General features: G+C 50.0%; 2 protein-coding genes across 2 annotated transcripts in view; both read right to left on the bottom strand.

The window, feature by feature from the left end:
* Positions 1 to 38: 38 nt before the first annotated feature.
* LOC129391436 (sialic acid-binding Ig-like lectin 12) lies at positions 39 to 1525 on the bottom strand. The gene is made up of 2 exons (XM_055079198.1): positions 750 to 1525; positions 39 to 694 (listed from the first exon to the last, which is right to left on the bottom strand). Exons 1-2 carry the CDS (start codon positions 796 to 798, stop codon positions 126 to 128), a joined length of 618 nt encoding a protein of 205 aa, XP_054935173.1. The 5' UTR covers positions 799 to 1525; the 3' UTR covers positions 39 to 125.
* Positions 1526 to 6580: 5055 nt separating this feature from the next.
* The window catches only part of LOC112067294 (myeloid cell surface antigen CD33-like), a 28471-nt gene continuing 17684 nt past the window's right edge, over positions 6581 to 17367 (bottom strand). The window contains 2 exon segments of the mRNA XM_055079223.1: positions 6581 to 6751; positions 10097 to 10198. Of these exon segments, the coding sequence (XP_054935198.1) occupies positions 6581 to 6751; positions 10097 to 10198 (273 nt within the window).

Genomic DNA, 17367 nt, shown 5'->3' with positions numbered 1-17367 from the left:
GGATGTCGGGTGTCTGTGTCAGAGCTGGAGAGGAGAGAGAAGCAGACCCAGGCCCTGGAGGGGGGACCCCGGGTGTGCCCCTCAGAGCTGTCTCTGCCCCAGGCCAGCCGCAGCGTCCTGTCCTCCTAGGTCCCCTTGGGCCCCTCCCAGGATGAGAAGACAGGGGGTCCCCTCCCAGCCGTGCCCTGGGGGCCCTCAGGGCCCCTGCGTCTGTGGGTCCTCTCCTTGACACCATCCTTACCTGTTACACGCAGGAAGAACATGCTCCGTGTGTAACTATATCTCACATCAGGCCCTCTCTCCACCCTAAAGAAGTATCTCCCCGTGTCTCCCCTCTGTGCGTCTCTGATGTCCAGGGAGCAGCTGTAGGTCCGGGGGTCTCCAAGGAGGTGGAATCGGCCCTGGGTGTCCGTCAGCACCCCACGACCTGGGTTGTTTGTGGCCACTGGAGGATCCTGGTCGATATTGGCCCCTTCCTTGAACCAGTAGCCGTGAGCTGGAACAGAGTCGTCCCAGTAGCTCCGGGGATAGGACAAGGAGCAGGGCACGCAGACACACAGGCCCTCCTGCGCCGTCACGGACTCCTGCACCTCCAGCCGGAAGTAGCCCCAACCCTGAGCCAGGAACCCTGCGGGGGCACAAGGCTCAGCCGCAGCCCCTGCCCCGCCCACCCCTCTCCCCGCAGCCCACCCACCTGCCCACAGCAGGGACAGCAGCAGCGGCTGCATCTCTGAGACGGACCCACCCACCTGCCCACAGCAGGGACAGCAGCAGCGGCGGTGGTGGCAATAACAGCATCTTTGGGGTAAGAGTGATGGGGCCTGTGTGTCACAGCATCGAGAGGAAGCCCCAACAGGAAGCCCAGAGCCGAGGTCGGAAGGTAACCGACCACACAAGAGGAACTCAGCAGCCACGTGCTGCCGGAGCCGCGCGGACCTTGGAGAGTAACCACTTCTCCTTTCCATATGAGGCCCTGGTGAGGGTCACAAGCAGCAAATACAGCCCAAAGGTGTCTCCCGGATCCCTGTCCACAGCCTGTCCCTCCCACACCTCTGTCCGCGGGAAATCAGGCCGGCCAGTCCCCGTCAGGTGTGAGATGCTGGAGGGGCAGCCGGGGACGCTCCACGCATGAAAGACGCGGATGGGTCCCGCCAGGGTGAGAGAGGTGGTGGTTAGTTACTGAAATTGTAACAGGGAAGGGTCAAGTAGGACTCCATGTTGGATCTGTTTCTTTTACTTTAACCTTTGCTTTCTGCTGCTTTTGTCCATTAAAAGGAGACTGTCTATACATAATGGCCTGCCTCGGGGAACCCTGCCCCTCTGCCTGAAGGTTAAACCAAAGTGCCTTCGTTCAGGGAAGCACCTGGACCCTGTTCCACCTGTGGAGGGCTGCAGGAAAGAAGAAATTAACACATCCCTTCCCCGAGGTTGGCCATGCCAGGTGCTATTTGCAAATCTTGTGGCCTTTTCACTTTACTTCCTCATCTCCTCGCCCTCTCCGTGCTGTAAAAGAAACTGGCATCCAAACCCCCAATAAAATGGTTTTTCAGAGACGCTAGTCTGCCATCTTCTAGGTCTGCCGGCTTTCCGAATAAAGTTGTCATTCCTTCCCTCAGGACCTCGTCTCCGATTCATTGGCCTGTTGTGAGGCCGGCAGCGAGCTTGGACTTGGTAACAAAATGAACATGACAACGGCACAGGAGCACCTCTCCTTTCAGGGGAGCGCAGCACAAGGCAAGAATGCGACAGGCTTTGTCTCCATCCTTGAGAACTTCTCAAACGCCCCAGCTCCTGCTGATACAGTGTGAGACAGGGGTAGCCCAGATAGAGGCTTGGAGGAAACCCCATCACTCTATGCAGCTAGAAGGCGAGTTCCCAGGTATAAATGGACAGAGAGGATGGCGCCAGGATCCAGGAGGGTGGTCACGAGGCCATGATCCTGCAGGTGGCCCTGAGGCTTCCTGACCTGCGCACAGCCCCCTGCCCCAGGCCTCCCTGGTGTTGACTGCACACGCCGGGCTTGGAGCCAAGCATTGGGAGCAAAATGACAGCCCAGCGTGACACTGGGGGGATGCCGGTGTTTGGAGGTAGGTGGGCCCTGCCCTTCTCCCTTCCAAGCCTCAGTTTTCTCATCTGTCACATGGAAGGGTCACAATGGTCAACCCTCGTCTGTGGGAGAATCTGATACAAGGACAGAGGTGGGCGTTTTCTACAGACTCTTCTGGGGCTGTCTTGCAGGCCAGGTGTCTGGCTCTGCCCATTCCTCAGGGGTCATTCTGGGTCCCACCCTCAGCGAGAAGCTCCCGGTGGTCCGCGCTTCCCTGGGGCTTCCTCATCTGAGGCCTTTAATGAGGGGGTCAGGGGCACAGGCTCTGCAGCAGATGGGTCTAGGCTTGAGCTTGGTTCCCTAAAGCTTGCTGTGCCACCTTGGGAAGGGGCTTAACCACTCTGTGCAGAGGTGTGCCTGTGCTCTCATGGTGTTGGAAGCTGAATTGTGTCACCCCCCAAATTCACAGGTGCATGTCCGAACCCCCAGTACCTCTAAATGTGATCGCATTTGGAGACAAGGCCTTTAAAGAGGTAATTAATGTAAAATCAGGTCATTGGGGTGGGCCTTAATCTAATAGGACTGGTGTCCTTGTAAGAAAGAGAGATTAGGACACAGACACATACTGAGGGAAGACCACGTGAAGATACAGGGAGAAGACGGCCATCTGCAAGCCAAGGAGAGAGGCCTCAGAAGGATGTCTATATATGTATCACTGAATCACTTTGCTGGACAGCAGTAATTAACACAACATTGTAAAGCAACTATACTTCAATTAAAAATTTTAAAAATTTTAAATAATAATAAGAGGAAGCCGGCCCTGCTGACACTTTGATCTCAGACTTCCAGCCTCCAGATCTGTGAGAAAATGAATTTCTGTTGTTCAAGCCGCCCAGTCGGCGGTACTTCCTTACGGCAGCCCTAGCAAGTGAACCCACGGGGTCACCCCGAAGATTCGATGTGTTCGTACAAGTGGAGTGCTTAGAGCAGCCTAGAGCAGCCCAAATTGACGCGGCCCACACGGTGGCCAGTGGTCAGCCCGCAGGATGGGGCCACTCCGAGGACAGGAGGAGATAAGGGAATGAGAGAGGTGGTAACCCGAGGACACCTCGGCCTCTCCGCCTGATCTCAGAGTGGCGGCAGTGAGTGCTGGCGTGAAGCGAGATCTTAATTCCCGGCCCAGGAATTGAACCTGGGGAGCCTGGATGAAAACCAGGAGTCCTAGCCACCACACCCCCGGCTCTTGCCCCCAGTGAAAAATGCATTTCTCGCGGAGGCAAAACTGTAAAAACAGGTACAAAGTTTATTATTAGAGACACAGCACAACACCAAGTGGAAGAGCACACAGAGAAACAGTTTGTTTAGTTAAGACAGAAGCAGGGCAGAGACTCAGACCCGGAGGGAAAGGGTGTGGGCTTCCCCCCTAATGAGGAGGAGCCTCATAAAGAGGCGGTTAAGTCATTCATATAGGGTAGTTCTTCCCGGTCTTTGTTTACCTTTGGCCAATTATCTGGTTTCTTTTTCCACACCTGACCTGCCCTAGGACCCTCAACAGCACGTGTGCGCAACTTTTTTCCAAGATGGATTCCAGCCCAGAGGCCTATGGGACGGACTTAGCATCACCTACTGTGGGGTGGTGCCCCTTCCTTTTTGACCCCCGAGGAGCCTTTCTGTGCATATGCGATGTTTCCCTTGCCCCAAGGATGGGAAATGTATGACCTCTTGATCTTTTAACAGGGTTTGTCCCACTCTGTCCCTGCCATAAACATGTCCAATGTCTGGTTATTTACACTATTTCTGTTGCTGGTTTTTATATTGAGGTGCAGATCTCGAAAGATAGACAGGAGTCCGGTCATAAATATGTAGTCCTGGAGCCCGTTTGTCTCTTGCTTCAGGAAATGTAAACAGGCGGCTGGTAATGAATGTCCGGCCTGGAGCCCATCTTCTTCTCACCCCAGGAAGTGGGAAGAAGAGGCCAGTTGTAAATGTCTAGCCTGGAGCCCATCTGTCTCCTGCCTCACTCCGTGCACCGGCTCTGACCTCTACTGGCTCTTACTTCACCGGCTCTGACCTCTACTGGCTCTTACTTCACCCTGGCCACGCTTCCGCTCCCCTCCTCAGGCCAGGACGTGCTGAACAGGCCTCCGTTCGGGCAGGTCCCTCCACTGGCTCAGCTGGTGGCCACTCCTGCACCCTGGGTGCCTGTCTTCCATCTGTTGAGCAGAGTGTCCTGTGGGGTTGGGCTGAGGCGAGGCCAACACTGGAGGAGAACCAGACAGGGTCAGGAAGGGGGATGGAGACACAATCAGAGTTGGGCGTGGCCTGGGCTGATGCAGCGGGGAGGACAGGGCTGTGGGAGCCCCAAGGAGGGAGAGAGGACATACCTGGATGATGGGACAGGTGAGCTCATTCCTGACGATATGATGATAACCCTTGACTGTTTCTCAGTCCGGGTTTGAGAAACGGTGGGTCTGAGCGCTCATCCTCGGTTGGGTGTAGGGACTGGGATACCCTGACTCTGCATTGTTCTTCCAGTCCTGGGGTCCTAAACCAGCTTGCCTTCTTCTTACCACTTCCCAGAATTCTCCTTTGGTTGTCTCCTGCACCATTCGCAGGGTTTCTAGTTGTGAACAGAGGGAGAAGCAGGGGACAATTGGCCAATGTCATCTTGCCTGGATTGGAAGGCTAACCATCGACCTTTAATGTGTCGGTCACATCACACAGGCTGACATTATCATAAACGAAAAGTCTGACTTCACTGTTCTTTCTGGATGTAGGCGCCGGGTTTGGGCACCAGGCCTTTCCTTACACCACACCAGATCAAGTGTCACTTTAGACACTGGGGCATCATGCATTATCCCTGCCATGGTTTTGGTGCTGCTGGTATATTTGGGGCTGTTTTTGCTTCAGCTGATTTTCAGTAAAATTAGAGAGTTAGCCTTTTTAGGAGGACGTTAACAAGCTCCTGCTTCCCTCTACCTTCTCAACCCAGACTATAATTTTGAACTCACTTTGAAGGATAAGGAGGTGTTAGCCAGATGACTTCATGGGGCTGGGTCTTCCTGGAAGGAGAGATGTAGGTGCTCAAAGACAGTGAGGGATGCCTCGGAATGGGTTCTTAGAGAATGGCTTGAGGGATAGGTGGTTTGGGATATGGTGATGGAGAAGCAGATTGGGTGAGACTAAGAATAACCTAGAACAGAGGTCAGAAAGCTACAACCCTGGGGCTGCCTGTTTTTGTGAATAAAATTTTGTTGGCACACAGCCACATTAATTCATTTGCAAATCGTCTATGGTTGCTTTTGCACTACAATTGAATGGTTGCAACAGAGACCATGCGGCTTGAAAAGCCTAAATAGTTACTATCTGGCCCTTTACCAGAAAGGTCTCCTGACCCCTGACCTAAAATGTCAGGTTGAGAAGCTTGTAAGTTATTCTTCTGGGTTGAGGAGAGAGCAGTATCTTGGCTATGGTCAGCTCTAAGATTTAGGAAATTCTCTAAATGTTATTACTTGATTTTGGCTATAGCAGGGCTAGTAGAAGACAGGGAGGGTGGAAAAGGAAGATTCAGGAATGGAAAGAGATGGTGCTGGAGGTCAAGTCAAGGAAGGGCTCCATGGGAGGGTTTTGAGTAAAGAGTGAGACTGACATGTAGTCGATGTGGTGCCCGGGACAGGACATACCCAGCCTCTGGGTGAAATGTGAAAACAAACCAAAAAAAGTGTTGCCTGCCATTTCAGTAAACAACGGATGTTGTCTGCCATTAAACCATCAACCACTGCAGTCTTCCCCGAAGGCGTGCTCTGAGGGGAATTCAGGATGGAGAAGAACACGATACTGGCCCTAGGTTGTTAAGGCGCCTATCTGAGGAATGATTTCCAATAAGCTCAGACTCTTGCATCTTCCCATACATAGAAAAGCTCTAAAGGCTCTAAAGTCATCACCCTGAGATGTCTGATTTTTGTGGTTAGACATCTTTTGATGTTCGACTACATGTTTGTTTGTTTGTTTTCAGCAAAAACGCCTTCCTATCCCGGCTCCTCCCTGACCTCTTTGGAGCAGTTCCTCAGAGCTATCGGAGAGGCTGTCTCCCACGCTCCAGTCCTCAGTCAGATGTCCAACTAAAACATGACTTGCAACGTTTAGGTTGTGTGCTTTTTTTTTTTCAGTTGACGAAGGTCACAATGTATTAAGACTTCTGTTGCATATTTCGTACTTTCGTTCAATCCTCACAACAACCTTGTGATGCTGGACTTCTCACATCCATTTCACCAAAGCGGAAAACCAAGACATGGAGGGATAAGGTGTCTCGCATGATATCATACTCCTAATAGATGAAAAAGCGTGGATTTGATGCCAGGTCTCTCTGAATGCAAAGCCTAAGATAGTTCCAACATGGCAGGAAACTCACTAACAGTGGTTCATAAACCCATCGCCTGTGGGGGTGTTAAGTCTCTGAGGATTAGCCTGTGGGTGTCCCTTCCTGTAGAGGATATGGACGTTCTGGCTGAGGCTGATGCTGCATTCGGTTCCTCACTTGGTCCTGATCTCCGTGTATTCCGAGTGGGTGCTCTCCCGAGGGCGCATCCCATGAAAGGTGAGGGAGGTGTAATGCATCTCTTGCTCCACCCCCAAGGTGGGGGTGGCCCCTGCCGAGCTTGTGGGGTCAGGAGGCTCCTCCAACTTGGACTCCTGCTGGTGGTCCTGTATGGAGAGCAAAGGAAGGGGTCAGATCAAGGTAGTTTTGGGGGGAGAAGGGAGAGAGGGTCCGGGAAGTGAATTTGACTCTGGGACAGAGCAGTTATTCATTCTTCCATTCTGTTACCAAACGTTTCTTAAGGTTCCATCTATTCAGTCATCCAAAAAATATAATGCTGTAGATTGTTTTCCAGTTCTACTGAACACTCACACAGACCCATGCAGAAAATATGACTATGTTACAGGGAGAGAAACTAAGTCTCAGAGAGGGTAGGTTCTTCCCAAGGTCACACAGCTATTGATCACAAACTCAACTCCTGGCCCTCTGAGGTTTCCTGTGTGTCCAACGCTGGATACACAGGAGGGTGTTTATGGAAAAACTCGCTTCTCCTGTGTGTCTGTCCTTTACTCTCGCACTATTATCACACTCACAACACTTTTGACACCAGATGTGTGGGTTCTTTTTACCCCCACACCAAGGAATTCTCCCACACCAGCTGGGTGTCCTACAATGTAACTCAATTCTTTTTTTTTTTTTTTCCCCCGCGGTACGGGCCTCTCACCGCTGCGGCCTCTCCCGTTGCGGAGCACAGGCTCCGGACGCGCAGGCTCAGCGGCCACGGCTCACGGGCCCAGCTGCTCCGCGGCACGTGGGGTCTCCCCGGACCGGGGCACGAACCCGCGTCCCCTGCATCGGCAGGCGGACTCTCCACCACTGCGCCACCAGGGAAGCCTGTAACTCGATTCTGATCCTATCTGCCTGGAGACAGTGTCAGATCCCACAGGTTAAGGGCTCAGTCCCATGAGACTGCCTGCCCCCCACTTCAGATGTCAATCACCAGTCCAGGTTGTCACCTGTGCTTCTGACCAACTGGCTATAAATCAGAGGTTCCTATGACCTCCTCCTCAGGTTTGATTAATTTGCTAGAGTGGCTCACAATGCGGAGCACAGGCACCGGACGCGCAGGCTCAGCGGCCACGGCTCACGGGCCCAGCCGCTCCGCGGCATGTGGGATGCTCCCGGACCGGGGCGCGAACCCGCGTCCCCTGCATCGGCAGGCGGACTCTCCACCACTGCGCCACCAGGGAAACCTGTAACTCGATTCTGATCCTATCTGCCTGGAGACAGTGTCAGATCCCACAGGTTAAGGGCTCAGTCCCATGAGACTGCCTGCCCCCCACTTCAGATGTCAATCACCAGTCCAGGTTGTCACCTGTGCTTCTGACCAACTGGCTATAAATCAGAGGTTCCTATGACCTCCTCCTCAGGTTTGATTAATTTGCTAGAGTGGCTCACAAAACTCAGGAAAACCATTTACTTACCAGACTACTAGTTTATTATAAAAGGATATAGCTTAGGAAGGCATGAAGAGTCCAGTGAAGAAATACACAGGGCAAGGTATGTGGGAAGGGGTGCAGGGTTTCCATCCCCTCTCAAGACACATCACTCTCCCAGCACCTCCACTTGTTCACCAGCCAGAAGCTCCCTGTACCCCATACTATTGGGATTTTTATGGAGGCTTCATCATGATTAAGTGATGCATCTCTCCAATGCATCGGGCTTGTCCCCACCTCTGAGCCCAGCACTTGTGGCTGCCTTTGTTTAGAGCCTTTCAACGACTCTCTTTCAGGGGCTCACACTGTGTTCCTTCACTTCCTGCAGGTGTTTTCTCAAAGACTCCCACCCCCAGGCCTGTCCCTCCCATTCTCCCATTGCATTTCCCTCCGTAGCTCTTATTTCCTGTATATTTTCACTACTTACCTGTTCAATGCTTTCACCACAACCGCCCCCCTCCCCTCTCAATAAATGTAAGTCCTTGACAGCAAGGGACATTTTCCACTTGTAACATATGTCTCTGTAAAAATACAGATATTACCCAAGTGCTCAGAACAATCAACAAGTGGGAGATAGTTGCTGGATGAGCCAAGTGACTGCGTGGTGATGGACTTGCTCAAAAACCTCAGGGATGGCCACATTAGTCATAGCTCAAGAAATAAATGAAAGTCAGGGTTCAGGGGGTGAGAAGGAGTAGGGCTGGTTGATACGGACACGTGAGGAGAAGGGGACAGATGGGCCATGATTCTGAGATGCAGAAAGCTTCCTTTGCTTGAGCAAGCCTGTTTGGAAGAAATGCAGCATTGAAGCTGCCTCTGGTTTTCCTGCCCTCAACGTCAATCGAATTGCTTGGCAGCGTGGAGAAACAGCGCATTTCAGACTTGGGCAGGATGGGGCGACTGTCTTTGACGCAGGTAATGCAGATGCAGGTAATGCAGATAGATGTTTGGGGAAAGGTGGGGAGGCTTCAGCAGGATAGGAACTAAGTGGGGAGCTCAGCTCAAAAGGAGTGTGTGTATCAAGCTGTATTTAGAAGAAACACAGACATGCTTTGCACTCTATCAGTGCAGGAAGAGGTGATGGGGGAAAGGGATAGATCTCTGGTTGGGAGTCAGGAACAAGAGTACCATTGATGAATTGGAGAACCCAGCAGAAGTATGTTTAGGGATGTATTAACCATGTGTTTCTGATGTTTTGACAACTGGGGCTTTGTTAACCCTCGAGGGATTTGCCTCTGCCAGTGCTAGTCAATTTCTAGAGATTCTAAGGGATCTGCCCGCAAGCCTGCCCTTCATATTGCAAATCGATCGGCCCAAACCACTTCCTTTACCAAACCCTTACTCTCTGGACCATTACCGTCCTGCTCTCATCACCCCAGGGCCAGGTACCAGACAGCTAGAGAAAACCCCTCCACCCCAGAGCATTCTGAAATCATTCAAACTAGACAGTCCTCAGTCTGCTTACCCTGCCTGTTCCTTCCCACGTAAACCACAAAATCTCTTGCCCAGCTTTCCTCCTCCCACCCTCTGCCTCTTGACAGACCCTGGTGCAGCCTCTCATGGCCCTGCATGGTGTGGCGCGGCCCCTCCTCTTGGTTTTTTTTTTGCGGTACGCGGGCCTCTCACTGTTGTGGCCTCTCCCGTTGCGGAGCACAGGCTCCGGACGCGCTGGCCCAGCGGCCATGGCTCAGGGGCCCAGCCGCTCCGCGGCATGTGGGATCTTCCCGGACCGGGACCCGAACCGGTGTCCCCTGCATTGGCAGGCGGACTCCCAACCACTGCGCCACCAGGGAAGCCCCCTCCTCTTGGGAACTGTAATACCTGTCTTTTTTGTGGCAATCGTCTCCTGATCTGTTGGCCTCAACTCACACACAGGAATAATAATAAATCCTATATTTTCAAAGAAGCAGGAAGGGGAAGAGCTCATTTCTGGACATGCTGAATGGAGCATGGCTGTGGGCCCCCCCGGGAGATATGCAGGGCAGGCTGCATTGCCAGGATGCCCATGTCACTCACCAGGGAAGTTGGCCCTATGGCAGGGTGGGTGTCCTCCATACCCACTGCAGTCCCGGCTGCCTTCTTCCTGTAGGTCTTCACTCTGATGGGAGACACTAGGGTCTGTGACACAGGGTATCTCTTTTGAGGCTGGAGTGAGTGACTAAGGCAGGTCAAGAGTAGGGTGAGCCCAATATATCCAGAGAAAACCATAATTCGAAAAGATACATGCACCCCAACGTTCATAGCAGCACATTTACAACAGCCTGGACATGGAAGCAACCTAAATGTCCATCAACAGAAGAATGGATAAAGAAGATGTGACACATATATACAATGGAATATTACTCAGCCATGAAAAAGAACAAAATAATGCCATTTTCTGTGACATGGATGGACCTAGAGATTGTGATACTCAGTGAAGTAAGTCAGACAGAGAAAGACAAATATCATATGATATGGCTTATATGTGGAATCTAAAAAAATGGTACAAACGGACTTATTTACAAGACAGAAATAGAGTCACAGATGTAGAAAACAAACTTATGGTTACCAAGGGGGAAAAGGGGTGGGATAAATTGGGAGATTGGGATTGACATATACACTGCTATATATAAAGCAGGTAACTAATAAGGACGTACTATATAGCACAGGGAGGAGAAGGGGACAGATGGGCAATGATGGGCCATCTGTCAGGCATTACCGCCTGAACCATCCCCACTCCGTGCGCCTGTCCATGGGAACATTGTCTTCCACGAAACCGGTCCCTGGTGCCAAAAAGGTTGGGAACCGCTGTTCTAGAGCATCTGGGGTTTGTTTTTTGTTTTTCTGTTTTTTAAATTGAAGTATAGGTGACTTACCATGTTCTGTTAGTTTCAGGTGTACAACAGAGAGATTCAGATTTATATATTCTTTTTCAGATTCTTTTCCTTTATAGGTTATTACAAAATACTGAGTAGAGTTCCCTGTGCTATACTGTAGGTCCTTGTTGGTTATCTATTTTATATATAGTAGTGTGTATATGTTAATCTCAGACTCCCAATTTATCCCTATCTCCTCCACCCCCACCTTGTTCCCTTTGGTAACCATAAGTTTGTTTCCTGTGTCTGTGGGTCTGTTTCTGTTTTTAACAGTACACTCCAAATGCCCAACCTGCCCCCCACCCCACAAAAATATCTATAGTGAGGGATAAAATGTGGATTGGAGTTAAATATTGACTCGTCCACCAGGTCTGGGGCTCCTGTCTTATATGTCTCTGCCTCCTGAGTCCCCTTTATTTTGTTTTATTCAGGACATAGTTTGGCCTGGCTTTAGATGTGGCTGGACTTCAGGGTGCATATGATGGAAGGGCCTCTCTCTCTCCTTGCTTTTTTGGTGTTGCTCTTGATAATTTGATTCAGCCTGGTTTTTGTTCTCAGATTCATACAGGGAGGACCTGTGATGTCCACTTTGTAAATGAAGACACTGAGGCCTGCAGAGGTTAGGTAATTTTCCTTTAGAGACTGGAGTCTGTGCACATCTCACTGCCCCATGAGGTCCGGACCCTTGCAGCTGGGCATCTAGCTCAACGTTCCCTGCTGAACGTTGCTCGGGCGCTCTCTGCTGCTCATCCGGGGAATTACCGGGATCACTGCACAGGTTTCCACTGCCCCGATCATCTTTTTTTTTTTTTTTTTTGGCAGCGCTGTGCTTAGTTCCGCCGCCGGGGATTGAACCCACCACGGCAGTGAAAGCACTGAGTCCTAACCACTGGACCGCCAGGGAATACCGTGTCCCCTGCATTGGCAGGCGGACTCCCAACCACTGCGCCACCAGGGAAGCCCCCTCCTCTTGGGAACTGTAATACCTGTCTTTTTTGTGGCAATCGTCTCCTGATCTGTTGGCCTCAACTCACACACAGGAATAATAATAAATCCTATATTTTCAAAGAAGCAGGAAGGGGAAGAGCTCATTTCTGGACATGCTGAATGGAGCATGGCTGTGGGCCCCCCCGGGAGATATGCAGGGCAGGCTGCATTGCCAGGATGCCCATGTCACTCACCAGGGAAGTTGGCCCTATGGCAGGGTGGGTGTCCTCCATACCCACTGCAGTCCCGGCTGCCTTCTTCCTGTAGGTCTTCACTCTGATGGGAGACACTAGGGTCTGTGACACAGGGTATCTCTTTTGAGGCTGGAGTGAGTGACTAAGGCAGGTCAAGAGTAGGGTGAGCCCAATATATCCAGAGAAAACCATAATTCGAAAAGATACATGCACCCCAACGTTCATAGCAGCACATTTACAACAGCCTGGACATGGAAGCAACCTAAATGTCCATCAACAGAAGAATGGATAAAGAAGATGTGACACATATATACAATGGAATATTACTCAGCCATGAAAAAGAACAAAATAATGCCATTTTCTGTGACATGGATGGACCTAGAGATTGTGATACTCAGTGAAGTAAGTCAGACAGAGAAAGACAAATATCATATGATATGGCTTATATGTGGAATCTAAAAAAATGGTACAAACGGACTTATTTACAAGACAGAAATAGAGTCACAGATGTAGAAAACAAACTTATGGTTACCAAGGGGGAAAAGGGGTGGGATAAATTGGGAGATTGGGATTGACATATACACTGCTATATATAAAGCAGGTAACTAATAAGGACGTACTATATAGCACAGGGAGGAGAAGGGGACAGATGGGCAATGATGGGCCATCTGTCAGGCATTACCGCCTGAACCATCCCCACTCCGTGCGCCTGTCCATGGGAACATTGTCTTCCACGAAACCGGTCCCTGGTGCCAAAAAGGTTGGGAACCGCTGTTCTAGAGCATCTGGGGTTTGTTTTTTGTTTTTCTGTTTTTTAAATTGAAGTATAGGTGACTTACCATGTTCTGTTAGTTTCAGGTGTACAACAGAGAGATTCAGATTTATATATTCTTTTTCAGATTCTTTTCCTTTATAGGTTATTACAAAATACTGAGTAGAGTTCCCTGTGCTATACTGTAGGTCCTTGTTGGTTATCTATTTTATATATAGTAGTGTGTATATGTTAATCTCAGACTCCCAATTTATCCCTATCTCCTCCACCCCCACCTTGTTCCCTTTGGTAACCATAAGTTTGTTTCCTGTGTCTGTGGGTCTGTTTCTGTTTTTAACAGTACACTCCAAATGCCCAACCTGCCCCCCACCCCACAAAAATATCTATAGTGAGGGATAAAATGTGGATTGGAGTTAAATATTGACTCGTCCACCAGGTCTGGGGCTCCTGTCTTATATGTCTCTGCCTCCTGAGTCCCCTTTATTTTGTTTTATTCAGGACATAGTTTGGCCTGGCTTTAGATGTGGCTGGACTTCAGGGTGCATATGATGGAAGGGCCTCTCTCTCTCCTTGCTTTTTTGGTGTTGCTCTTGATAATTTGATTCAGCCTGGTTTTTGTTCTCAGATTCATACAGGGAGGACCTGTGATGTCCACTTTGTAAATGAAGACACTGAGGCCTGCAGAGGTTAGGTAATTTTCCTTTAGAGACTGGAGTCTGTGCACATCTCACTGCCCCATGAGGTCCGGACCCTTGCAGCTGGGCATCTAGCTCAACGTTCCCTGCTGAACGTTGCTCGGGCGCTCTCTGCTGCTCATCCGGGGAATTACCGGGATCACTGCACAGGTTTCCACTGCCCCGATCATCTTTTTTTTTTTTTTTTTTGGCAGCGCTGTGCTTAGTTCCGCCGCCGGGGATTGAACCCACCACGGCAGTGAAAGCACTGAGTCCTAACCACTGGACCGCCAGGGAATACCCCAACTTTTTCAGTTCATATTTTTTCACTATCAACTACTTCCTGATGCCTAGTTCCCACCCTATCACTCAGGGGCTAATCTATGTCAAGATTTATAGACTCACTACGTAGGTACGATATATAGGAAATAATAATATTATTATTGCTGTTATTATTAACAGTGCTACTGTTTTTTAAAAATTTCTTTATTTTTGGCTGCGTTGTGTCTTCGTTGCTGCGCGCGCGCTCTCTCTAGTTGTGGCGAGCGGGGGCTACTCTTCGTCGCGGCGCGCGGGTTTCTCATTGCGGTGGATTCTCTTGTTGCTCTAGGCACGCGGGCTCAGTGGTTGTGGCTCGCAGGCTCTGGAGCGCAGGCTCAGTAGTTGTGGCGCACGGGTTTAGTTGCTCCGCGGCATGTGGGTACCTTCCGGGACCAGGGCTCGAACCCGTGTCCCCTGCGTTGGCGGGCGGATTCTTAACCACTGCGCCACCAGGGAAGCCCCGCTATTGTTAAACTTAATCTTATTACTATTTTCCCATTCCACTCCCTTCTTCTCTGGAAGCTGATAGGGGACCCTGCCACTTACCCTGTCTATCCGGTTCTTACCGTACCCCCATGAGGATGTAGACCAAGAACGGGATGGTCGCGTTTCACAACTCCATGGCTCCCCCTCGTGGTCGGATGCGCTTGGGGTGAGGGGGTTTGCCCAGGCAGGTCCACAAGGATGGGGGCTGGGGGTTATTAGGACTCCACCTTGTTTACGTTTCCACAAAGATTCCAGGTTCATATTCTTTGCGCCCTCCAGGCCTGATAAATAGGTGGGAGTGGAAGTTTATTAATGTCCATGCTGGCTGCACCAGGCAGGACTTTGCCCTGGGAGGGGCTGTGACGTTTTGCTCTTCTGATACGAAAGAACAAAGCTGGGCTCCAGAAAGCGATTAAGGGCTCTTCGAGACTGCGCGCCCGGCTGCCACCTGTTCCCAGGTGAGCACTGGGGCTGGCTATGGGGAGCTACACCTGGTATTAGCATGTGTTTCCGGAGGGAATCAATTCCCCAACATCGGTCAGACTTCTCTGATTCCGGATGTTCAGGGGCTGATGATGTAGGAAACCTCATGCTCCTGACTAAGGTTCAGACAAGATGCTCCAAGTTATAGGGAATCCAGGATGGAATGGGCCAGGGCCAGCTCCGGCGTCTGCGTGAAGGCAGGAGAGTGAGTCTCTGGAGGCTGGGAGGTGTTCCAAGCCTGCAGTCACCTCCCGAGGGTCTCATTGCATTGAACTCTCAGGTTCGTGCGATGAACCGGAACTGGGCTCTGAATGAAACCGGTTCTATCTAACTTGGTTCCGACTCATCGGACCAGTCATCCCTGATCACGTACAGTCTGAAAAAAAGGGAGGGACATTTCTCTGCAATAACTTGGCACAAAACTCTATCTGATGGGGCTGCTCCATGTCGGATGTCGCCAAAGAGGTCCGGTCAGAAGCTCTCTGTGAGAGAGGTTGCTGGTCTCCTCCTATTATCCCCCACTTCCCTTGAGTGATAAAGACCCCCTCCCTACCTCGCCCCGACCATGGACACCTGTTCCTTCCTGCCCCTTTTGTATGTAACATTCAAGATGACCCAGGGGCAGAATTCTGATAGCATCACAATGTGTGGGAGTTTGGTGAAAGTCGACGTGAATCGAGGTAAGTGTGTTCCAGCAGGATAGGTGTTAGCTCTTCTCTAAATGTTTGATAGAATTTGCCTGTGAAGCCATCTGGTGGCATGGACATATATACACTACCAAATGTAAAATAGATAGCTAGTGGGAAGCAGCCGCATAGCACAGGGAGATCAGCTCGGTGCTTTGTGACCACCTAGAGGGGTGGGATAGGGAGTGTGGGAGGGAGACGCAAGAGGGCGGGGATATGGGAACATATGTATATGTATAGCTGATTCACTTTGTTATACAGCAGAAACTAACACACCATCGTAACCAATTATACTCCAATAAAGATGTTAAAAAATAAATAAATAAATAATGCAGAAGGAAAAAAAAAAAGGTAAGTGTGTTCTAAGACTGAGAAAGTGGGGGGTGGCGGTGGTGATAATGCCCCCCAGAAAGGCTATGCTTTTCATCCAAATCAGAACTTGCTTTGAACGCAGAAAGAAGGCAATGCCATTCTAAGAAGCACAAAAGACTGAAGAATTCTATTACATCCTTTCTTATCACGTTAGTTCCCTGCATTAGCCAACAGCTTATACTGAAAATGATGCCCTAGGAGGAAATGGAAAGATAGGGCCCCAGCGTTTTCCCCTTCTCATCCTTCCTTACTCATCAGGAAGCTGAAGGCAGAGCGTGAGGGCAGAATGAGCCCGTATCAGGAAGTGAAATAAAAACAGCTGAGGTTAACAGGGAATGTTATGAACCTACTGTTTCCCCCCAACTAAAGTCATATGTTGAAGTCCTAACCCCCCAGTCAGGACCTTTAGAGACATAATTTAATAAAAACGAGGTCATCAGGGTGGGTTCTAGTCCAATCTGCCTGGTGCCCATATAAGAAGAGGAGATTAGGGCACTGACACACCAAGAGGCAAGACCCTGTGAAGACAGCAAGAAGACCGCCACGCACAAGTCAAGGAGAGATGATGCCTCAGAAGGCACCAACCCTGCAGACACCTTGATCTTGGACTTCTAGCCTCCAGAACCGTGAGGAAATAAAGGTCTGTTGTTTAAACCACCCAGTCTGTGGTACTATGTTACGGCAGGCTGAGAAGACTAACACAAAACATTATTGTATAATGAGTGCAGATTTCCAGTTTCAGAAGACGAAAAAGGTTTGGAGAGTGATGGTGGTGACGGTTGCACGACAATGTGAACGTACTCAATGCCACGGCACTACTTAAAAATGGTTAAGAGTCAATTTTATGCTATGTATACTTTGCCACACACACAAAAATTTGAATTAGTGTAGTGCGGTGTTTCCACTATTCTGTTAAGAACAAAATACGTACACCTGTACCACTGACAAATTAGGAATCGTGCAGACTCCAGGATTTCATAGATGAGTTAAATATTCTTGTATTCAAAACTGGCATCGCACAATATAAAGAGGAATGGTAAACTCATGCTAATAGTTTAAATTTTAATCCTTCTTAGAGCGACTTTAAATAGAAAATATAAATCACCACGATGAGTCGAGAAGCACAGCAGAAAGAAAAGGAAAAGACTTATATTTTAGTACGCTTAACGACATCTTTCCCCTGATTTTTGGACAAGGAGCCCTGTATTTTCATCTTGCACTGGGCCCCACAAATTATATAGCTGGGCTTGCTATCCCCACAGGAATACCCAATTCTATTAAGAAAACACTCCGTGATTAATTTCAACTTCCTTCCCTGAAAAAAAAAGTGATAATGTGCCGCCCGCCGCGGCGGGTCCTCAAAGTGCAGCAACAATCGACGAGAGGGGGTAGGGAACGGAAAAGCACCGAGGTATGGGATCAGAAGGGCACAAACAACTGATGGTCGCAAGGCGACT

This window comes from Physeter macrocephalus, chromosome 17, assembly GCF_002837175.3.
Source record: "Physeter macrocephalus isolate SW-GA chromosome 17, ASM283717v5, whole genome shotgun sequence".
In the NCBI taxonomy this organism is placed as follows: Eukaryota; Metazoa; Chordata; class Mammalia; order Artiodactyla; family Physeteridae; genus Physeter; species Physeter macrocephalus.
The sequence above is the reverse complement of the archived record's forward strand: the minus strand, read 5'-3'. Positions and strand labels throughout refer to the sequence as shown.